The sequence below is a fragment of the Xiphophorus hellerii genome, chromosome 9, assembly GCF_003331165.1.
Source record: "Xiphophorus hellerii strain 12219 chromosome 9, Xiphophorus_hellerii-4.1, whole genome shotgun sequence".
Taxonomy (NCBI): Eukaryota; Metazoa; Chordata; class Actinopteri; order Cyprinodontiformes; family Poeciliidae; genus Xiphophorus; species Xiphophorus hellerii.
In genome coordinates, this window is record NC_045680.1 from 30,090,269 (window position 1) to 30,113,432 (window position 23,164).

A 23,164-nucleotide genomic window follows, 5' to 3' on the forward strand; every position below is an offset into this window, starting at 1 on the left:
GAAGCAGCAGGTCAGATGTTTTCTTCCTTTACAATCAGTTTAAAGACGTCAGTAACTGGGAGACTGAACAGCAGCGAGTTCATCCGACTGTGGAACAAAGTCATCATTTACAAGGTAACAACATCAACTCTGGCTCTGAGCTGCTGTACGGCTTTCCTGAAGTATTCAAACCCAGACGTGTTTCCACGTTCCTGTTCCACAAACTTCCGTGTTTTATTGGCGTTTGTTTGTCAGGACATTTTCTTTCAAACTGATGTTTCTCGGACCGGAACCCTGTCGCTGACGGAGCTCAGGAACGCACTCGTCGCTTCAGGTACTCCAGGTTCTCCAGAACCTCCTGATCATGTGACCTGGCTCTGAGCTGGGCCCGATTCTGACCCGATCCTGACCCGGTTTGTGTCTGTGTGTTTCCAGGGATGAGAGTCTCTGATGACACGCTGAACCTGATGGCGCTGCGCTACGGCGCCTCCTCTGGTCACATGACGCTGGAGAGCTTCATCAGCCTCATCCTGCGTCTGGACTGCATGTTCAGTGAGTCGGCCGGTTCCGGTCCAGATCAAACGTCTAATCGGGTTTAAAGGCGCTAACGTCTCGGTTTCTGTGCCAGAGATCTTCCGGCAGCTGTCTGATGGGAAAACGATGAGCCTGCAGGAGTCAGAGGTGAAGACGTCAGCCTCACTCCTCTGAGTGGAGCAGAAGGAACTTCTAATGCTGCTCTCTCTGTTTCCAGTGGATCTACGTTTCCATGTACACGTGAGTCTGCAGGAGGACAGGCACACAGGAAGAAGATCGGTTCCCTCTCACCTCAAACTGAGCCAGAAAAATCTACCTTCAATTAATTTCATGTGTATTTTCTGTGGAAAACTTTACAACCTCACAACTGATTAAATAAAAACACATTTCAAATTTTACTGCATGATGGTTTTAATTTATGTCGCAGGTGGTCTCAGGTTTATCCTTCCTTCCTTGTTGTCTGGTTGTCTGAGAGGAAGTGGGAGAGGTGGCAGATCCTCGACCCTCCAGCTCATTCTGAGGATCCCAAAGGATTCCCAATTTCATGACGTTTCCTCCTGATGGTCCGGACTCACTTCTGCAGAAACCAAAACATTTCTTCCATCTCTAGCTGCTTTGAGCTACCTGTTCCCTTCCTGGCCTATGGGGGTGCTGCACCAAGAACCACTGACGGAAACGACACAAAAACCTCTGAAGACACTGAGAGCAACTTCCTGTTTCGCCAAATGGAACAAGTTCACCTGGCTGCAGCAAACAGGAAGGGCGGGACGGACCACTGTGAGTGTCTTGCCTTATTTGGAAATGGGGCCATTGCACTCCAGAAGTGAAGGGGGCGCTATTACCTCTATTATCTGCGGTCTCTCGTTTTTTATTTTCTTTTGAAATCTGTGATATGTTTATATCTTTAGGAAGGATTTTCACTCTCAGCATGAATTTGAACTTCTCTCTTTTATTTACTTCAGCGCAGCTCACAGTTTTTAACAGATTCTGTAACTTTCTGTGAACTTCTAAATCTGCTCCTTAGTCGCATCTTTTTTGGCCTGATACTGCCTCTAGTGGTGTGGGGTGGTAACACAACTAATATAATCACATTACTAAATCAGAATTTGCTATTAATTCCGGCATTACTGGACCCGTAAAATATAAATTATAAAACACCATATTTTTTCATTTTCTTAAGGATGTAGAGCTAATTACATGACATAAACAAGACCTTCATATGTTATAAATAATATCTCCATCAATTATAGGAGGAATAAATTTAATGAGACATGAAAAACATGATGAACTATGATAAAAATACCATTTACAATGTATACATCAGAAATTTAATTGAGCAAACGTCAATAAAGAACAACAAATCTGGTTGCTACAACTAGGATTGTTAAACAGATACAAGATAAAATTCACATTTTTGCATTTACGGTGTTGTTATTCTAAGAGACTTTTTGTTGGTAGTCTTATGCCATCCATCCATTTTCTTCGGCTTTATCTGGGGTCGGGTCGCGGGGTCAGACTTCCCTCTCCAGCCTCTTGTTCCAGCTCCTCCAGGGGAATCCCAAAGCGTTCCCAGGCCAGCGAGAAACATCGTCCCTCCAGCGTGTCCTGGGTCTTCCCCTCCTCCCGGTGGGACCTGAGCATTTCACCAGGGAGGCGTCCAGGAGGCATCCTGACCAGATGCCTCTCCACTGGCTCCTCTCGCTGTGAAGGAGCAGCTGCTCTACTCTGAGTCCCTCCCGGATGACTGAGCTTCTCTCTCTAAGGAAGAGCCCAGACACCCTACTGAGAAAACCCATTTCGGCCGCTTGTATCCTCGACCTTGTTCTTTCAGTCATGACTAGCCCTGTCGCTATAACCCTAACCCTTAATAAAGATGAAGATATATCACAGATTTCAAAAGAAAATAAAAACGAGAGACTGCGGATAATATAGGAAATAGCGCCCCTTTCACTTCTGGAGTGCAATGGCCCCATTTCCAAATTAGGTAAGAGACTCAGGGTGGTCCGTCCCGCCCTTCCTGTTTGCTTCAGCCAGGTCCTTCTTAAATGGAAACAAGATGGAGGCGTCAGATTTTAGCGGTTGGAGGATTTCTCTTTAGTCTTTGGCTAAAGACCAGGAGCCATTTCTGCTGCTAGCGCTAGGCTAACATGTTAGTGTTGGTTGTATTTACCCAGAATGCCCTGCACCCTAGTCCACTTCCTGCTTTTGGAGCGGTCTCTGGTCCGCTTGGCGTTCACATTCAAACTGAACCCAGACCAAGATTTGGAGGATCAGAGGTCAGAGGTCGATTAGCATTTGAACCTCACCAATTGAACGGGACTTTGACTAGACAAATGGACTGGAATTGGATTGAAGTAGCTCATACAGGGTCGGTGAAATGATGCAACCTGACGTTGGACTTTCCCAGTTGGCAATTGTTTTTTCAGAGTCAAAGGTCACCAAGAAGAGCATCAGGTTCGTCTGCCATGCAGATCAGAGGAACCAATCAAATCAAATTCACATCGAAACACGTCTACAACTGTTTATTCTGTCTGATGCTGTTTGCTCTCTATTCAAGTGATTTTATTATTTGATTTTATTAATTTTGTAAGGAATCCATGAGTGCAGAGAAATGTACCAAAAAATAAAATGCATTATTACTATTATTATTAAGAAAGCCTACAACTCCAGGCCAGGTAAAAGGTCAACAACACTGAAGACAAATAGCATCAAATGTGGAGTTAAAATAACCAGCAAGACTGACGATGGACTCCATATGTTAAACTAATAAAGCAGTGGAGCCCAAAGTGGTCCTGGAGGCCCGGCATCCTGCTGTTTTAGTTCTCTCCCTGGTACCAACAACCTTTCAGCAGGTCAATGTTCTTCTTTGGCCTCTAACGATCCATCATTGGATGGAGGTGCGTTAAGCCAGGGAGAGACTAAAACATGCAGGATGCCGGGCCTCCAGGACCACTTTGGGCCCCCCTGCAATAAAGTAATAAAAGATAAAGCAGCTCAGATGTTCTTCAAAATGTAATCATTTAAAGGAAGACAAAAAGTAAATCACCACAGAAGGTTTTTATGAAAAAGAGTAAAAAAGTTAAATTTCCTCTGAAATTCCAACAAAGTGTTTCTGCAGATCTTCTCTCCTGTCTTCTACCTGCTGGGTCAGGTGTACATGGAGAGAAACAGCCACTAAAATCACACAGAGGCAGATTATTAACCATCATCGGCGACCAGAATCATCAATATTCAGATTTAATCTGGAAGTGAAATCTGTCCTGGAGCTTTCTTACCTCTGACCTGGACAGCGTGACGTTTCTCCCATCCGACAGCTCCGTAAAGATTTCTGCAGAACAAACAGAAGGAAGGCGACTGTCAAACCGGGGCAGGTTTACACCAGGCAGACCCACTGACCCAGGGTCAGGGTTCAACATGTCTGCTCAGAGCTTCACTTACTGTTCATGCGGCTCAGGCGGAGGCTGAGGCTGATGAAGTTCTCCAGGGTCATGTGACCCGAGGAGGCGCCATGACGAACCGCCATCAGGTTAAGCAGTTCATCGCTGATGCTCATACCTGGAAAACAGCTCAGGGCTTTAGCTCTATCGGAAAACTGGACTAGCTATTCATAAAGACATTTATAAAAATTACATAGTACACTATAAGGACTGTATTACTCAAGCCAAATCCCTCTATTACACTGGTCTAATCTGTTCAAATGAAGGTTCCACCAAGTCAATATTCTCACTTTATAAGAACATTATTCGAACCCCGGACTCTCTACCTTCATATCTGTGTTCAACTGATTTTTGTAATTCTCTCATGTCATTTTTTGACAGCAAAATTCTAAAGATTCACCAGAAACTCAGCTCACAACCCTTCCCCTGTTCTGTTTTTGAACTTTCTCCTCCAGCCCATTCCTTCTCCTCCTTCCAGCTCCCAACAACTTCAGAAATTACAAGTCTAATACATAAGTCCAACTCGTCCACTTGTCTGCTTGATCCTCTTCCTACAGTCCTGGTTAAAGCCTGTGCTTCAACCATAATCCCTCTTATTTCTACCATTATTCACTCCTCTCTCTCCACTGGAAAAGTTCCTGCATCGTTTAAAATTGCTGCCATAACTCCTATTTTAAAAAAACCTGGTGCTGATTACTACAATCTGAATAATTTCCGTCCTATCTCCAACTTGCCTTTCATCTCTAAAATTCTTGAGAAGATAGTAGCATCGCAACTTCACACTTATTTATCCAACAATAACCTGTATGAACTGTTTCAGTCTGGTTTTCGTCCCCTCCATAGCACAGAAACAGCTCTCATAAAAATCACTAATGACCTCCTTATGGCAGCTGACTCTGGCTTGCTGTCCATTCTTATCCTACTTGATTTGAGTGCAGCGTTTGACACTATTTGTCATGTCACCCTACTTAATAGACTGTCTTCCATTGGTATCACTCAGACTCCTCTAAACTGGTTTAAATCATATCTTTCCTGCCGCACTCAGTTCGTTCGGATCAAAACCTTTTCTTCCCAGCCTTCCTCTGTTACATCAGGAGTTCCCCAGGGCTCTGTCTTAGGGCCCCTTCTTTTTATTATTTATCTTCTTCCCCTGGGTAATATTTTTTGTAAATATAACATTGATTTTCACTGTTATGCGGATGACACCCAGCTTTATGTTTCCAGTAAGCCCGCCTCCAACCTTCCACCATCCTCGCTTACTGACTGTTTGACTGAAATTAAATCCTGGTTCTCCTCTAATCTACTTAAGCTTAATAGTGATAAAACGGAGGTCCTTCTCATTGGTACTAAATCTAATCTGGCCAAAATCAAAAACTTTAGTCTTGAAATTGATAACTGTTCCGTTTTCCCCTCCCCTCAGGTAAAGAGTCTGGGTGTTATTCTTGACAGCACCCTTTCTTTCCAGTCTCATATTAACAATATTACCCGCTCAGCTTATTTTCATCTACGCAACATCAACCGTCTTCGCCCCTCCCTTACTTCCCATTCCGCTGCCATTCTTGTTCACTGTCTTGTGACATCACGCCTGGACTATTGCAACTCCCTTCTGTTTGGTCTCACCCAGAAATCTCTTCATAAGCTTCAACTGGTCCAGAACTCAGCTGCCCGTATCATTACTAAAACCCCATCCATGCACCACATCACTCCTATCTTGCAAAGACTTCATTGACTGCCTACCAAGTTCCGCATAGAATACAAAATTCTTCTGTATACTTTTAAGGCTCTTTACAATCTTTCCCCACTATATCTTTCCAATCTTATTCATATTGCCACTCCCTCTCGTTCCCGCAGATCATCCTCCTCTATCCATTTGTCTGTCCCCTCTGTCCGTCTTACTACCATGGGGAGCAGAGCTTTCAGTCGCTCTGCCCCCCAACTCTGGAACTCCCTACCACCTCACCTTAGAAACATAAATTCATTCCCTAAATTTAAAATCGAACTTAAAACACACCTTTTTAGATCTGCCTTTTCAACATGACACAATTGGTTTGCTTGATTTTTATATAGATTTTTACATAGATTTACATATAGATTTTATATAGATACATTGTTGTGTATTTATTCTACCTACTTTTAATTGCTATATTTTATTGTTTTTGCTATTTTTCGTTCTCTGTACGGTGTCCTTGAGTGCCAGAAAGGCGCCTTTCAAATAAAATGTATTATTATTATTATTATTATAATGGCTTTAGCTACTGGCTTTAGCTACTGGCTTTAGCTACTGGCTTTAGCTAATGACTTTAGCTAATGGCTTTAGCTACTGGCTTTAGCTAATGACTTTACCTAATGACTTTAGCTACTGGCTTTAGCTAATGACTTTAGCTAATGACTTTAGCTAATGGCTTTAGCTAATGGCTTTAGCTAATGACTTTAGCTAATGGCTTTAGCTACTGGCTTTAGCTAATGACTTTAGCTAATGGCTTTAGCTCAGGACTTTAGCTAATGGCTTTAGCTAATGACTTTAGCTCAGGACTTTAGCTAATGGCTTTAGCTAATGACTTTAGCTCAGGACTTTAGGTAATGATTTTAGCTAATGGCTTTAGCTCAAGACTTTAGCTAATGACTTTAGCGCAGATGTTAAGTCTTCAGTCTCAGACTCCGATCAGTCACCCTGATCCTCTGCACAGAAACATGAGGCTCCTTAACGTTCTTGGAATGGATTTACCTGAGTCTCTCAAAGCGTTCCTCAGCTCCGTCAGTGACAGCGTTCCCGTTTGAGAAACATCCATTTTGGCAAAAACTCGCTGATGAAAGGAAACAGGAACTATTTAATATCTGTAGACTAAAGCAGAACCACACTGCCCAGATTTCACCTTGGCTTGGTTCTACTACCTTATATTTCATAACCTTGTGCCACAGATAGCCAAACTCCTGACTGTCCAGCTTTCCATCTCCAGATTCCTGTTGAATGAGCTGTTAAGGCAACAAGAGTTTGCTCTGTAAGCAGTGAAGTTCCTTCCACCCTAGCAGGATACATCCATCAGAGCCACCATGCTGCGACATGCATCGATGCTAAAGCTTCCTGATATCAGGTCACCTGCAGGGAAAAGGTCAGAGGTTATTCATTGTGGCAGGATCTCCTTAATCTGTGAATTACTGCCCTTCATGTTCAAACCTTTCAGAAGCTGCTGCAGGAGCTCAGCATCGACTTCTTCATACTGAAAAAGAGAACAGAGCTGAACAGATCCACGTTGGCAAGACAACAGAACGACCGGTTCCTCCTACAATGACTTTCAAACCTCAGATTGTATTAAATCGGGTCAACTGATTTCAGTAAATAAAAACGTTTAAGTTTGAAATATATTGGACACATTTCTGCTAGTCTGTAAATGAGCTAAAAGCAAAGCTAATATTTAGCTTAGCGCTTTAGCTAATATTAAAAGCATTTTACTTTTCCAGATAAATTCTAAAGCACTAATTTACTCAGCTGTTTTGTAATCTTTCAGTTGAATAAAGTTCTGCTTTTCAACTGTTAAGAATTATTCAAGTAATTATATATTTATTCTGCTGCAGAACGCTTCTCATGTTCTCCACATATGACACGGTGCGCCAGATGACATTTATTTTGTACCCAGAATGCATCGCTGTAGCTCTACAGTAAACAAAATCAGCAGCAGATTTAGTAAAATTCAGCAACTATAAAACTGAAACCAGGAGAATCAGGAACTGAAGCCAAACCTTACAGGAAGCTAAATCATGACAAATTTGATCCTGACGAGGGCAACACTTTATGTTGCAGCACATATTGTCAGTATCACATGGTCAGTAGCAACATCATCAATAGTAGCTTTAGCATTAGCCTCTAGTAATTACTATGTTGGTATAGTGCTTCAGTTTGGACTAAATACTGTGTTGGTGTAGCGCTTTAGCGTTAGCGGAACTAATGTTTTAGTGTCAAAGCAGCTAGCATTTCAGTTAGCAGTGCTCACCACTGGAGGCTGCATTGGTCTAAAGCAGGTTACCTTGTCTGAGTACTGACGGAAGAGTAGCATTTTATTTTCAACATGCTGGCAGTTTTTCTCTTTCTTCGCCTGTTAATGAAGCAGTTCAGAGAAATGTGAAGATCAAAACATCTCAACAACAGGATCAATAAAACGTGTCTGCAGAAACAAACCTTTTCAACTGGATTGTTCAAATTGTGTCCAGAGTTTTCACTGGGGAGAAAGAGATAAAAAAAAGTTTCCACATCATGGACATCCACCATTTATGAACTGTCATTTTATTCCAGAGACAAATAACAAAAACCAGGCAGGTCCAGAGAAACCAACCAGTGTCAATGAACCGGTTCCGAGGGCCCTGAGAACCTGGTCAGGGGCCGTTCACCAGTTCACCAACAGCTCTCCTATCTTAGACCTAACAGATGGATAAGTAACGACCCAGTCCAGATTCTTCTGACGGGTTGATGAGTTGCACCCTGGAAATGTCTGGACCTACTAGCAGCGGGTCTCCTCCCGGGAGAAGATGGTCAGGAGGAAGGAGGCGGTCTGGTTGGGCTCGTCGGTGCACGGCACGATGACGTATTCTCCGGGCTTCAGCGTGAGGAACTCCGTCACTTCACGGGACTTCATCAACTTCCTGGTTTGGGCAACGGGTCTATGGCTGCTGAAGAACGATGCCGGGAACTTTCCGGCGCGTTTCTCATCCTGCAGCAAAATGAACGTGCCTGGTTATTTCTGGAGCGGGTTCCGGGAGCCGTTACTCAGAACACACACTTACTTTTTCTGACACCTTGAGGAAAATCAGTGGAAAATTGTCCATGTTGGAGAAAAAAAAGGTGAAGAATTATAAATGTCTAACATTGAACAAAATGGAAAAATCGAGTTGCTGGTTTGATCCAGTTATGGAAAGTTAGGACATTATACTTCCTGTAGAAACATGTTTACCTCAAAGATGATGAAGCCGATGAAGAAGAGCTGCGCCAAACGCCTGTTCCTCTTGTCCGACTTCTGCATGAGAGACACCAGGGTGTTCCTGGTCTGAGAGGAATCCGTTTTTCCGCAGACCTTGATCCGATACTGGGGATTGGTCCAGAAAGTCTCTGGAATAACAGGAACGTGGAACTTTAACTGAACCGACGAAAGGAAAACATCGAGGCTCAGCAGTTTCTCTACCAGGAGACTTTCACAGGTTCAGGACCATAACAGCAACGTTTTAGTGGAGCTCAGAGAAACGACCCAGAGGTCCACCTCTGGCTGCACAGGCCTCCGTTAGCAGGTCAAAGGTCCTGACTGCAGAGCAGAGATGCTGGGCCATGGTGGAGTTCTGGTTCTGGTTCTTACCTGTGTGGTTGATGTAGCCTCCAGCCGTGGTTCCTGCCACCCAGCGGTTCTCGTACATGGACGTCTTCCAGTGGCAGGCCGGTTCTTCGTCCAGGAAGTCGGGTCTCATGCCGCAGATTTCAATGTTGGTGTAATATCTGCAGCAATCCTCCAGGCTCATCCTGAACACATTTTCATATACTGACTGTATTCTGTGCACTGGAGCGTTTTCAATATTTCACATTAATTCACAGAAGTTGTAACTTCAGTCATTTACCAAAACTCTCCATCATTCTCCACAGTGAGGCACTTTTCGCGGTCCTTTGTGCTGACGCTTCGCCACAGAGGAGACCTCGCAGAACAAGGAGGAAGCATTTATTTATAGGTTTCAGCAGAATAAACGAGTTTGCCAGCCGCGAGGTCTCACTTGTCGCTCCAGTCTCCGTTCCACTCTCCGTGCCCCCAGGGGTTCCACAGGCGCACCAGGTTCACCTCCGTCTCCTGGCTCTGCAGCTGATTGGTCAGCATACAAACACACTGTCAGCACTGACATCAACTCCTCCAAGTTTGTCCTGAGGTCTGCATTTGTATGTAAAGCTATTGAATCTCAGTTGCCATGGTTACCCTGTGTATCTGGGGTAACTGATCGATTTGGGTTGCATAGGAATGAAAGTAAAAACTATTTTAATTAGGTTAAATTCGAGCTTTTCATGGATGAACTGAGTGGGTAGAGATGAGCTAAAGGAGAACTCAGGTTCTGTTCAGGTCAGCTCCAGAGAGCCGTTACCTGTTTCAGACCCGTCACCGTGTAGGCGTGGCCCGGGACCAGTCCGTTCGGTAGCCTGTCGCCAGAAGTTGCTTCCTGATGAAGACACACAAGCACAGGTCTTAGATTCTCCCTGGGGGGTCTCCATGGTGGGTGTGGTCCCTCCGCCAGAGAACATTTGGAAAACATTAAGGGACGTTGAAGCGTCCGCTGTAGACGGGCCCCTGGTCCAACACACCGGAACCAAACGGCGTTCAGTCAGGCTCTCCATCCTGCTGATGACCTCATTGTTTCTCTCAGGTGTGTTGGAGCAGAGACGCTTTGACAGGAAGCCGGACACCCAACCTGGAGTTGAGGACCGCTGGTCTCACTGCTGGTCTTTCAGGACTTTTATTTCCAGCAGTGAAATTTTAAATCAATCTGATCATATTTACATATCAGAACAAATGACCCTTCTTCATTTGATAATCAGCTACATTTGTCCTCCAACATGGCGGCAGCCTTGTAGGAAAGACAGGTCAGTGTCTGCACGGCGTTCCCCATTCGGGTCTGTATACTTTCTCACCGTTTTTGGGATGGTGCTGCAGCTCATGAACGTCCTGGAGCGTCCGGCTCTGCACAGGAGCTTCCAGAGATCAGGGGAAGGATCTGACAGCTGGATGCACATGTGGACGCCGCCGGTGAAGTCCCTCATGGCCTCTGCCGGAGTCCCAGACGTCATATCCGCATAGGATCCGCAAACCCTGCCGTATTCAGGTAGGAGGTTATGTCTGGCGTCAGACAGTTCACTGATCCTATCTCTGAGGAACAGACCGGAGGTCTTTACATACTTGGCGTAGGCCTTCTCAAGCAAAGCGGGCCAGAACTCACGCTCGTCTTTGGAACGGGCAAAGATGGGTTTCCGTTTGATTGTTGGCAGCTTGTCATCAATCACCACGTCCACCCACTTCCCAAACCTCCAGAACTGGAAGGAACATTTAGAGGCAGACGTTTGTCTCAGCGGACAGAGAGGAGAGGAAGATACCTTGTCTGCAGAAAATGATTTAGCTTCAAGCTAAATGTTTGGTTGGCTTGCACACTGAATATTACATTTATTTAGCACTAAGCTAAATATTTAGCTTCAATATAAGCTTTCTAATATTGAAGCTAAATATTCTAACTAAACGTTTAGCTTGAAAACTAAACAGTTAGTTTTTCTCTTGACAGGCTCATAGTAGACCGAATAACCAACATTATTGCTGGGAATTATTGACTTTCCACCTATATGAGGCGCTATCAGTTCATTATTTTATCATCTCAACAGATGTGGAACGTTTCCCAGCTGATCTGAGGCCAGCTGGGCTGCAGACGGACTGGAGCAGATCAGGTTGGAGATGCAATTGGAAGACCTGGAGAAGATTCGGCCGATTCATGGCAAACAGGCTGCTGGAAGGCGCCCCCTTCTGTCCATTACCCTGAAGTGAAACAGCCCACAGTAGTCCTTCCCCACGCAGGTCTGGTCCAGAGGAACAATCAGCTTGAAGATCTCTTTGTGGAAGGTCAGCGCTCCGAGAGACGCCAGGAACCAGCAGTTTCCTGAGAAAAGACAGCTGGTGACCGACGGATCGCACGCCTGCAGATACCTGGTTTACCTAACTCACCAACTTGTCCCTGACCGAAGTCAAACCTGGAGACGCCATCGAGGATGAAGAACGGATTGGACATCAAAATGTCCTGAAATAAATGACAAAAAATCATTCAGTTGTTCCTAAATGTTGGAGCAGGAAAGAAATGTAAACTTTTCTGAAAAGCCTCCAACGAGGCCAAGTCCAGAGGTCAGTCAGCCTGAGCAGATTCACATTCAACAGAGTCAACAGATCCAGTAGATCCAGTAGGAAGATCAGCTGTGCTTACTCTTGGTCTGAGCCACTGCACCTGGGCCAGCTCCGCCGGCTCCAGCTTGCCCTGGCCGATGGAGCGCTGGTCCGGAGGGAACATCTCGTCTCTGAACAGCTTGTTTTGGGTCAGGAGGAACCGTTTCAGCTGCAGGTAGTCCTGCTGTTGGAACCGGTCCGGGTTCTGTGATGTCCCATAGCCGTGTTCCTTCTGCCGAGCGCTCATGATGTTCTTACACACACCGTGAAGAGGCATGGCTGCTGGTTCGGGGTCTGGCACACACACACATCGTCCTCCTGTTAGCTCCGTCAGTCCATATGGAGAGGAGCTAACAACGAGCTATGCTATCAGCACAATCACAGAGAAAGGAAAGCACAGGTGATATAGAGTGTGTGTGTGTGTGTGTGTGTGGGGGGGGGGGGGGGGGTGTTTGTGTGTGTGTGTGGGTGTGTGTGTGTGGGTGCTTGTGTGTGTGGCGGTGGGTGTGTGTGTGTGTGTGTGTGTTAAATCATTCTTCCTCTGGTTCGATCCACCAGCTACACCCAGACCTGTAGAACCATGGAAACAGAACCTGGCTGACAACATGAAGTAGGATGAGAAATCTCTAAGCTCTGATCCAGAGATCCAGCGGAGGAGAAAGCGACTGACTAGTCCAAGCCCGGAGCATCCAGTTAGTGCGTCAGGCTGATATAGATTCGCGTGTTTCTGAGATGCTCTTCCTTGGGCTGCGGCTCCTTCTAAAGCATCTTGTTTAACTTGTACTGCCTGCTCTCAGTGATGTTGTAGTTGGTACTGCATGTTTCACACGTTTCCCTGATTCGGCTGATTGCAAGTCAGCAAAAACTGAACTGAAGTCACCTGGGCTGAAGCAAGGAGAACCTGAACCATTATTTTGTGTGAAATGTTGCTCCATGTCGCAAGAAAGTTGCTGAGTTGGTAACACTGGGTTGATAACTGTAAAGGTTCAAATGACCTGGTTGGTGAGTCAGTCAAACCTCTCTAACGGAGACAGAGGACAGCGGCTGAGTTTTGACCTTTGCCCGGTGGATAAGATCAGCTTCACATGTGAAAATGGGCCGGTAACCCATCTCCCAAAATGAAGGAAATCGGCGCGTTGTATGTTCTGCATGTATTTGCTGCTGTGGTTTCTCTCTCTTTCTGTTTGTCTCGTAGTCTTGGTCTCCTCTTAGCTCCTTCTTTCCCTTTAAACCTTTTCTATCACCTTCCTCTGTTTTCTGTCTCCATGTCTTTCACATCTTAACAAACCCAAAGTCATTTCTAATCCAGTGAAAGTCGTAACGCTCCACTAGTGAAAGTAAATCTGTTGGGTTGCACCCTGACAGTACCGGACAGGAGACGTTAGTGTGGGTTAGGGTTGATTATTTTTCAAACAGGACCAGTTAGTGTCGGCCCTCAGACTCGATCAGGATCCAGTCACTGTGAAGACGCTGATTAGGAAACAAGATCAACATTATGATGCGGATCAGAGCAGCGTTCCCTCATCACAGAGGGATTCGTCCAGCTTCCTCCTTCCTTTGGGTCCACCTGATTATTCCTGCAAATCTTAATAAGGAAGTTGATGTTTCCAATGAAAGTCGTCAACAAGAGAGATTTATGCATCAGGCTTCAAACACAAAACTGTGATATTAAAGACAAAATGAAGACTTTACCTCACGGGTTCTGGAGAAAACGTTCCGATCAGACGGAGAACAGAGCAACAGGTGTTCTGGCTTTCAGGGCTGGAAATCTGTCAGTAAGTCCTTTTACAATCAACAAGGCCTCCTCTTCCTCCTCCTCCTCCTCCTCCTCCTCCCCCAGGTTCGTTTCTCTAGAAAGACCGTAGATGTTACAGGAACAGCTTGGCCTCTTGCCAGCCGCCGTCAGGTGTGAACATGTTCTGTAGCTGTTGGAGAGACTCCAGCAGGTCAGCAGCTTCTAGATGAATCTCTGCTGTAGAAGCTGCTGACCTGCCAGGAGGAGAGTCAGGTGCTGGAGCCGTCCAGCAGGACAGGAAACGACTGCCAGAGGGCGCCATGCAACACATCATGCTCCAATGTGCTGCAGAGGTCACAGCATGGAGAGAAACAGCCCTGTGCAGCACTAATGCTGAAGGAGCTGGGAGCCTGCGGTCACTGCCCAAAGTGTTTTATGAGAAGTGAAGCAGAGGAGGAGGAGGAAGGTTGGGATGTGTTTCTACTGGCCCAGGTTGGGATTTGGATCAGTGTTCTTGCTGGAACACGTTTCTGCTGGGAGGGAAGCAGCGTGAGCTGAAAGCATAAAGCTCTGAGCAGAGCTACATGAAGCACGACTGAACACTTTCGATTTCAGTTCATTTATTGGTTCCTTGACACAAACACAGAACAGAACGACTCTGTAACGGATTTGTTGCACCAACAGCTGATTCACAGCGAAACTCCCTGGTTGGACATTCAGTTGAAGCAAATTTAGGGTTTACTGATCTCTCATTTGTTTTGCTGCGTGAATCGCAGTGTGGACAAACCAGGAAGACTGTGAAGGCCTGTTGCTGCGAAGGCCTATTGCTATGAAAACCTATTGCTGTGAAGGCCTGTTGCTGTGAAGGCCTGTTGCTGCGAAGGCCTGTTGCTGTGAAGGCCTGTTGCTGCGAAGGCCTGTTGCTGCGAAGGCCTGTTGCTGCGAAGGCTTGTTGCTGTTGTGGAATAAAATAATTATTTACAGTGTGTTTACTTTTATTAGAAGTTTATTTAATATTAATCTTACAATGTTTAATTAGTTTATTATGTCTCACTCAGTCTTACAGAGTCATGGTTTCTCTTTTTAGCCTTCACAGTTTGCCTCACTGGGTCAGAAGCTTAGCAACAGGCGATAAGTAAATAGTTTTCATACCTTGAGGAGTGACAAGACAAGACCAGACCGACGGCGGAGCGATTATTATTAGACACAGAATATTCTGTCTGAAACCCATTTTTAACTGAAAGTTGCATTTTTCTCTGTGTGTGTATTAATCTGATTAGCTCCTTGGGAATGTTGGTGATGACACTCTGTCTGCGGGAGAAGGACAGTACACAGTATATGTAGAGAGGTGATTCCTTTGTCTAGTTAGATCTCTTCTGAGTTCTCCATCTGTGCAGATGTGAAATAAAGCTGTGTTTTGTTCTTTCTCTTTAACAAGGTTTGGACTTTGTTAATTTTTCTCGCTCCACACTGTGAACGCCTGTTGCTGTGAAGGCCTGTTGCTGCGAAGGCCTATTGCTATGAAGACCTATTGCTGTGAAGGCCTGTTGCTGCGAAGGCCTATTGCTATGAAGACCTATTGCTGTGAAGGCCTGTTGCTGTGAAAGCCTGTTGCTGTAAAAGCCTGTTGCTGCGAAGGCCTGTTGCTGCGAAGGCCTATTGCTATGAAGGCCTGTTGCTGTGAAGGCTTGTTGCTGCGAAGGCCTATTGCTATGAAGACCTATTGCTGTGAAGGCCTGTTGCTGTGAAAGCCTGTTGCTGTAAAAGCCTGTTGCTGTGAAGGCCTGTTGCTGCGAAGGCCTATTACTATGAAGGCCTGTTGCTGTGAAGGCCTGTTGCTGCGAAGGCCTATTGCTGTGAACACCTGTTGCTGTGAAGACATGTTGCTGCGAAGGCCTGTTGCTATGAAGACCTATTGCTGCGAAGGCCTGTTGCTGCGAAGGCCTATTGCTGTGAACACCTATTGCTGTGAAGGCCTGTTGCTGCGAAGGCCTATTGCTATGAAGACCTATTGCTGTGAAGGCCTGTTGCTGTGAAAGCCTGTTGCTGTAAAAGCCTGTTGCTGCAAAGGCCTGTTGCTGCGAAGGCCTATTGCTATGAAGGCCTGTTGCTGTGAAGGCTTGTTGCTGCGAAGGCCTGTTGCTGCGAAGGCCTATTGCTATGAAGGCCTGTTGCTGTGAAGGCTTGTTGCTGCGAAGGCCTATTGCTATGAAGACCTATTGCTGTGAAGGCCTGTTGCTGTGAAAGCCTGTTGCTGTAAAAGCCTGTTGCTGTGAAGGCCTGTTGCTGCGAAGGCCTATTGCTGCGAAGGCCTATTGCTGTGAACACCTGTTGCTGTGAAGACATGTTGCTGCGAAGGCCTGTTGCTATGAAGACCTATTGCTGCGAAGGCCTGTTGCTGCGAAGGCCTATTGCTGTGAACACCTATTGCTGCGAAGGCCTGTTGCTGCGAAGGCCTATTGCTATGAAGACTTATTGCTGTGAAAGCCTGTTGCTGTGAAGGCCTATTGCTATGAAGACCTATTGCTGTGAAGGCCTGTTGCTGTGAAAGCCTGTTGCTGTGAAGGCCTATTGCTATGAAGACTTATTGCTGTGAAAGCCTGTTGCTGTGAAGGCCTATTGCTATGAAGACTTATTGCTGTGAAGGCCTATTGCTATGAAGACCTATTGCTGTGAAGGCCTGTTGCTGTGAAAGCCTGTTGCTGTGAAGGCCTATTGCTATGAAGACCTATTGCTGTGAAGGCCTGTTGCTGTGAAGGCCTGTTGCTGTGAAAGCCTGTTGCTGTAAAAGCCTGTTGCTGTGAAGGCCTGTTGCTGTGAAAGCCTGCTGCTGTGAAAGCCTGCTGCTGTGAACGCCTGTTGCTGTGAAAGCCTGTTGCTGCGAAGGCCTGTTGCTGTGAAGGCCTGTTGCTGCGAAGGCCTATTGCTATGAAGACCTATTGCTGTGAAGGCCTGTTGCTGTGAAGGCCTGTTGCTGTGAAAGCCTGTTGCTGTAAAAGCCTGTTGCTGTAAAAGCCTGTTGCTGTGAACGCCTGTTGCTGTGAAAGCCTGCTGCTGTGAAGGCCTGTTGCTGCGAAGGAGCAGCTTGATGGATCCCAGCAGCATCCTGAGGTGGCGGCGCGCGGCTCGCAGGATTCTCTGGCTTCCTTCCTCCAGGCCACTGTTAGGTAAATTGTATATTATTATCAAATATTTGTTGTTTCATGTGCCTTTATAATGTTCTTGTCTTATATGCCTTAATTTGTTTTGTTTCATCTTAGCATAAAGAATGTTTCTGTGTTGTTGAATTACTTTGATTCCTTTCTCTCTGAGGAAGAGCAGAGAGGAACAGGGCAACAGGTTATCGCTCAGCAGAAACCTCTGCATCCTGACCTGCTAGATATAAAACCATCACTGTGAAGACGTACAACTTGCTCTGTGTTATCCTGTGTCTGGAACAGAATAATCTAGTGCAAGATAACATGTGTTTAGTTAGTGATTGTCATTAGCACTGCAACTAAGTGATGAAGTGTTTTGCCCCACCCCTTAGAGTTGCAGTGCTCTCTGTGATAGGGACTCCGAAAGTAATAAAAAGAGAGGAGCGGACAAATGTGTTTTCAGAGCGGTTGGAGATTTGTGACTGGAAACACATCTCTATCCGTTCTCCTCGCGAGATCAAAAGAATCTAACTCTCTTGTCTTTCCTGTGTTTGTTTAATTTGTCTTTAATAGGTGTCAAACCTGACAGCCAGGCTGATGTGTGCAAAGCAGAAGAACCAGAAGAACCGGGTCACACTGGGACGCTTCATATGAGGTTGTCCTCCATAACATGTCCCAGAATTCACCTGGCGTCTAACGGCGGCAGCAGGTTCGACCTTCACTGATTTCCTGAACCTTCAGGTCCGTCCAGGTCAGCTGATCATGTGATGAAACCACAAGTTTACATACACCCAATAGAAACTTTTATTTCCTCAACCTGAAGCTATTTGGAACTGGAACCGATTCCTTCCTGACTGTGGTCAGACCTTCCCATCATGCCTCTCCTGGACCAGGTGAGCCTCCAGGTGAGCTACCTGTTGCTTAAAGAGACAGTACCGATTGTGGATCTGTCAAATTGTTTCTGTCATCAGAGACGCTTCATTCTGAAAAATGAGTTTCTGTTGGATTAAAGTCAATATCTGCTGTCAGCTATAAATCAGTCATCTCCAGTTCCTGCAGGTGTTCCTGACACACACACGCACAAACACACGCGGACACACACACACACCCCACGCGCCAACACACACACACGCACACAAACACACACACATAAACAAAACAGTCAGGGTGGTGGAGGCTGACCAGGGCAGCCATTAATCTGTTTACTGTGTTAGCATTAGCACCTAGCACACGTCAACTACCCAGGATGCATTGTGGCGTAAACAACATGGCGACACAGTGGATGACGTTATTTTATTTAAACGTATAAAATCTAAACAACCTGCTGTGTTTTTATTGGATTGTTTTTACATCTGTAATAAACTTTACTTACAAAGCATTTAGAAATGAATCTGGATGAAAATATGCTGATGATATCCATACAGATCTCCATAAATTAACATGAAATGCAGTGCCTGCTCTCTCTGGGGTCAGGGGTCATCAGTCAGGATGGACTCGTACAGCTTCTCCAGCCGTGGATCCAGACCCGAGGACACCCAGCAGTAGCCGTCCGCCGTGCTTTTCTTCTTCTTCACCTCCGTTTTGGAGCGACTGCAGCGGAAGATGGCGATGAAGAGAGTCAGAGCGACGAGGGCGAGCAGCGGGACAACCGAGCCCAGGACGCAGATCAGCACCCTGTTCCTGGCCGAGGCGTCCTCAGCCGACACCGGCGACCTGTTGCCGATCTGGTCTGTGACGTTGACCAGCTCAGGCAGCGGGGCCTCGGTGTGGGGGGACCGGTGCTGCAGCTCCACGGCCGTCCTGTGTGTCCTCCTGTCCTCTGCCGGGGCGGCTGAGGTCACGGTCTCCCGAGTCTCCAGCTTCGAGCAGCTGAAGCTGCCGACCGTATTGATGCATGTGAGGAGACGGGGGCAGGGGTCACCGGCGCATTCGTCCACGTCCACACAGGACGGTCCGTCTCCGGACACACGGAAACCCTGCTGGCAGAGGCAGGAGAAGGATCCCCCAGTGTTCACACAGCCATGCTCACACACCGAGCTGTCGCACTCGTTCACATGCCTGCATTCGCCGCCCGTCAGGCGGAAGCCGTCCCCACACACACACCTGTAGCTGCCGGGCGTGTTGACGCAGCCGCCGTTGTGGCAGGCCTGAGAGAGGCACTCGTCCACGTCGGAGCAGTTCCGCTGGTCTTCACTCAGTCTGAAGCCACTGGGACATCTGCAGGAAACGCCGGCCTGGCCCGTCACACAGCTGTACTCGCAGGTATCGGGTTGGCACAGGTCCGTTATCCGGCAGGAGAACCCGTCCTCTTCCAGCTCCCAACCTTCTCTGCAGGAGCAGCGAACAGCTCCTTCTTCCTGCCGGCACTCCTGTGCACAGCCTCCGTTGTTCTTCTGACAGTTCTGGGTTTCTGGCTTGCAGAACGGCCCCGGAGGGCTCCAGGCGTAGGCGCCGTCCAGCTTTATGCACTGAGAGGACGTCGTCTCCTGGCCACCGCAAAAGACTCCAGCCCTCGTCCCGTACGGAAGCAGCTTCAGCTCAGTTTTTAGAGGCTGTTTTAAAAAAATCGACTCATAGACGATCTTTCCAGGCCCCTGCAGAACCAGAGAGGGACACATTCCCTGGAAGTAAAACTTACAAGCATAAGAAGCTTCTTTTCTACAAACTCCTTGGGTCCATTTCAGCTGATCCTGGTCTGAGAAGGTGTAAACCACCTTCACACATCTCTCAAAGGTGCATGTGACGAGAGGCTCTTGTTCCCAGTTGGAATATTGGGAATCTTTGTCCCCAGAGACCCATTTGAATCCTCGGAGAGGCTTGTCAGGGAAAACGCAGTCCTTTTTCTTCAGCTTCAATCCAATCCAAACCTTTAAAACCTGGTCAGGATGTTGTTTTTCAACCAGCGAGAGAAGTGAGCGCAGATCTTCCTCCTCCTTTCTGTCTCTGAGAGTCATCAGGTACCCGCCGTCGTCCTCGCAGAGGTTCTGGGCCTTGTGAAAGCCAACGGGCTCCATGTTCAGGACGAAGCAGGCTTTAGAGGTGCACAGCATCTCCTGTTTGGCTCCAGTTGATCCCTTCAAGCTGCTGATGAGCGGCAGGAGGAAGATCAGCAACATGGCTGCTGTTCAGAGCAACAAAGCTGGATCTGTGCAGAGTTTCAGGGAGAATGGAGACCGGTCTGCAGCGGTCCAGTCATGGCTGAAGGAGAACTGATGTGAGCCTGCTGAGATGTCGGTGCTCTCAGCAGGCATCCTGTTTGGGAGCCAAACTGAAGACGGAAGTGTTGTCCAGCAGCAGAAACCGGGCCGGTTCCGTTCTGCAGCAGAAAACAATGAGAGGCAGGGTTCTGTTATGACTGCTCCTCCAGATGTCTCCGGCTGCAGCCGACTCCAGAGGCTGGAAACAGAAAGCTGTTATTGTGCCGCCTCACAATGCAGGACAGAGCTGCTGCTGGGAATTCACCTTTGACCTTTACCATTGTTTCCTTGCAAGAAATCAGCTGAGCAACTTTTTATAATGTACAATGAAGCCAACAATGGTCTCCCGGTCCCGGTCCCAGTCCTGGTCTCCTGGTCCCAGTCCCAGTCCTGGTCTCCTGGTCCCAGTCTCCTGGTCCCAGTCCCCCGGTCCCAGTCCCGGTCCCGGTCTCCTGGTCCCGGTCCCGGTCTCCTGGTCCCAGTCCCGGTCCTGGTCTCCTGGTCCCGGTCCCGGTCCTGGTCTCCTGGTCCCGGTACCCCGTTTGTGCAGCTGTGGTTGAACATCTGGAATCGGTTTGTTAGGTTATAAAATCCTCTCAGTCCTGCAGCTGCTAGAAACATCAAGACAGAAACTGGTTTCCAACCAGCAGGACTCAAAGCAATTCCAGTAATTTGCATGATTCCATGTGTTCATAGAGGAACCGCCGACCCCCCAGAACCCTGCAGCCCGACCCCCAGGTACCAGGCGGTTCTGCTGTTGTTGCCCCTGAGCAAGACGTGGCCTAAAAACAGTTTCCCCTTGTGGGACCGAAGCCGGGACCCACAAGGGGAAACAGTTTTTGGGGTCAGGGGTCAAATTTAGGACTAAGGTGTGAATTGAGTTTTAGTTGGTTAAGATTAGGCTTTAGAAATGAATGGAAGTCAATGGAAAGTCCCCACAAAGTGTGTGTGTGTGTGTGTGGGGGGGGGGGGGGGGGGGGGTGTTTATCGGCTTCAGTCCACTGTATACCACCTGTGATCATCCCAGCATGCATTGCGCAGACGAAGAAAAGGCGACCTTCATAAGGGAAAAAAATATAGTAAAGATATTAAATTTTTGAGGTAATTGTAAATTTTTAGGAATTCTGTAAAACAATAACTTTTCGGATATTCTGATCGTTTCTGCTTCATCTCAGCCTGGAAGCTGAATGAGTTTATTTTAAGGTTCATTAAATAACCAAACAGTTTCACGATTTCCACATAATGAGACGTTTACACAAGTTGTGATTTATTATTACTGTTATGTCACAATAACTTCACATATTAACATAATTGACCTGTTTGGACCAGACGGTTCCGGTCCAAACACTGCGCTGGATGAACATTAAACATCCCATAATTTTCTCACCGAGATTTTGTGATGAAATAAAAATAAACGGCAGAATTTCGCTGTTGATGTGATCAGATCATCATCAGTTTGGACTGTTCTTGTTAGTGATACTCCGATGTCATCGTCATAGCAACTGAAGCTGCAGAATCAAGTGGTATAAGATGTAAATAAATGTTCGGACCTCTTCCGGACTTTCAAGATGGCGCCTGTGTTTGGCTTTGCCTCAGTCAAGTTGTGTTTGCTCTGTATGTTCTGTTCCTGCTGTGTTCCTGCTATGTTCCTGTTATGTTCCTGCTATATCTGGCGGTGAAATGCAGACCCTTCAAGTTGGTGAGAGAACTCTCGTCCATTGTGATCGTGGCCGTCTACATACCACCGAGGGCTAATGCTAAGCTAGCATTAGAGGAGCTGTACTGCCTGATCAGCGTGCAGATGAACTCCAACCCGGAGGCGGCCGTGATTGTGGCGGGGGACTTCAATCACGTGGAACTGAAGGCTGTGTTTCCCAAATTCCACAAATCCATAAACTTTCCCACCAGAGACAATAACATTTTGGACCAGGTCTACTGCAATATCCCCGGAGCCTACAAGGCTGTAGCAGCTCCACATCTGGGCATGTCTGACCACATCTCAGTGGAGCTGATTCCTGTCTACAAGCCTCTGGCCTGCAGAACTAAGCCGACCACCAGAATAGTTCAGGTCTGGACTGAGGAGGCCTCCTCTGCACTTCAGGACTGCTTTGAGCATACAGACTGGAGTGTGTTCAGGGACGGCGCAGACTTGGAGGAATACTCATCGTCCGTTCTGTCCTATGTTCAGTTCTGCACCGACGCTGTCCTCCCTGTTAAGACCATAAAAGTGTTTCCAAACCAGAAACCATGGCTGGACAGCACAGTACGGGCCCTGCTGAAAGCCCGGGATGCTGCCTACAGGTCTGGAGACAGGTTGGCTTATAGCAGGGCCCGGTCGGAACTGAAAAAAGGTATTAAGCAGGCCAAGCTCCAGTACAAACAGCAGATTGAGGAACACTTCATCAACAACAACCCCCGAAGCATGTGGAGAGGAATCAGAACCATGACGGACTACAAACACAGCACTCAGCTGACCAGCCGCGACCCCACCCTGCCTGACACCTTAAACAGTTTCTTTGCCCGCTTTGACACGGCGGGCAGCAGAGAAGCCGCACATCTACCCCAACTGGAAGAGCAGCACCAGCCCCTCGTCTTACAGAAGCATCAGGTGACGTCCACACTGAGGAGGATCAACACCCACAAAGCTCCAGGACCGGACAAGGTGTCAGGCCAGACGCTGAAAACCTGCGCCGACCAGCTGGCAGGAGTGTTTCTGGACATTTTCAATCTGTCCCTGCAGCTCGCCATGGTTCCTGAGTGCCTCAAGTCTTCCACCATCATCCCTGTACCGAAGAAGAGGTCCATCACCAGCCTGAACGATTACCGGCCCGTCGCTCTGACCCCGGTGATCATGAAGTGCTTTGAGAGGATTCTTCTGAGGTACATCAGAGACTTCATCCCCGCAAACCTGGACAGCCTTCAGTTCGCCTACAGAGCGAACCTGTCAACAGAGGATGCTGTCTCCATCACTCTGCACACAGCCCTGACCCATCTGCAGCATCCCAACACCTACATTAGGATGCTATTTGTAGACTTCAGCTCAGCATTTAATACCGTCATCCCAGACAAGCTGGTGCTGAAACTACTCGAGGTGGGGCTGCCCGCTTCATTGTGCCACTGGATCAGAGACTTCCTCACCAACAGGACTCAGGTGGTGAGAATAAGTGGCTCAACATCGTCCCCACTGGTCCTCAACACAGGCACGCCG

General features: G+C 47.2%; 3 protein-coding genes across 3 annotated transcripts in view; 1 reads left to right on the forward strand and 2 right to left on the reverse strand.

Moving 5' to 3' along the window:
- LOC116725466 (calpain-8-like) overlaps positions 1-911 on the forward strand; it is a 14,229-nt gene extending 13,318 nt beyond the window's left edge. The window contains exons 18-22 of the mRNA XM_032571537.1: positions 46-114; positions 235-313; positions 415-531; positions 608-660; positions 731-911. Coding sequence (XP_032427428.1) covers positions 46-114; positions 235-313; positions 415-531; positions 608-660; positions 731-757 — 345 coding nt within the window. The 3' untranslated portion in view covers positions 758-911. The remainder of the gene's footprint in view (positions 1-45; positions 115-234; positions 314-414; positions 532-607; positions 661-730) is intronic.
- Positions 912-3,020: 2,109 nt separating this feature from the next.
- LOC116725465 (calpain-A-like) lies at positions 3,021-13,711 on the reverse strand. Its single transcript, XM_032571536.1, has 22 exons — positions 13,580-13,711; positions 11,928-12,181; positions 11,675-11,747; positions 11,488-11,609; positions 10,865-10,998; positions 10,600-10,777; positions 10,056-10,130; positions 9,696-9,781; positions 9,546-9,620; positions 9,290-9,450; positions 8,894-9,048; positions 8,727-8,738; positions 8,445-8,653; positions 8,125-8,164; positions 7,973-8,041; positions 7,126-7,168; positions 6,986-7,047; positions 6,843-6,911; positions 6,676-6,754; positions 3,952-4,068; positions 3,789-3,841; positions 3,021-3,687 (listed from the first exon to the last, which is right to left on the reverse strand). Exons 2-22 carry the CDS (start codon positions 12,162-12,164, stop codon positions 3,661-3,663), a joined length of 2,076 nt encoding a protein of 691 aa, XP_032427427.1. The 5' UTR covers positions 12,165-12,181; positions 13,580-13,711; the 3' UTR covers positions 3,021-3,660.
- A 4,326-nt stretch (positions 13,712-18,037) lies between these two features.
- Positions 18,038-20,308, reverse strand: LOC116726158 (complement component C1q receptor-like). Its single transcript, XM_032572735.1, has one exon. It carries the CDS (start codon positions 19,873-19,875, stop codon positions 18,229-18,231), a length of 1,647 nt encoding a protein of 548 aa, XP_032428626.1. The 5' UTR covers positions 19,876-20,308; the 3' UTR covers positions 18,038-18,228.
- Between the last annotated feature and the right edge of the window lie 2,856 nt (positions 20,309-23,164).

Coding starts and splice junctions, on each gene's coding strand:
- LOC116725465 (XM_032571536.1), bottom strand. CDS start 12,164: ATGCCTCTTCACGGTGTGTGTAAGAACATCATGAGCGCTCGGCAGAAG. Junction 8,042..8,124: donor TGAACAATCCAGTTGAAAAG/GTTTGTTTCTGC, acceptor CTTCATTAACAG/GCGAAGAAAGAGAAAAACTG. Junction 3,842..3,951: donor CCGCCTGAGCCGCATGAACA/GTAAGTGAAGCT, acceptor TTTGTTCTGCAG/AAATCTTTACGGAGCTGTCG.
- LOC116726158 (XM_032572735.1), bottom strand. CDS start 19,875: ATGTTGCTGATCTTCCTCCTGCCGCTCATCAGCAGCTTGAAGGGATCA.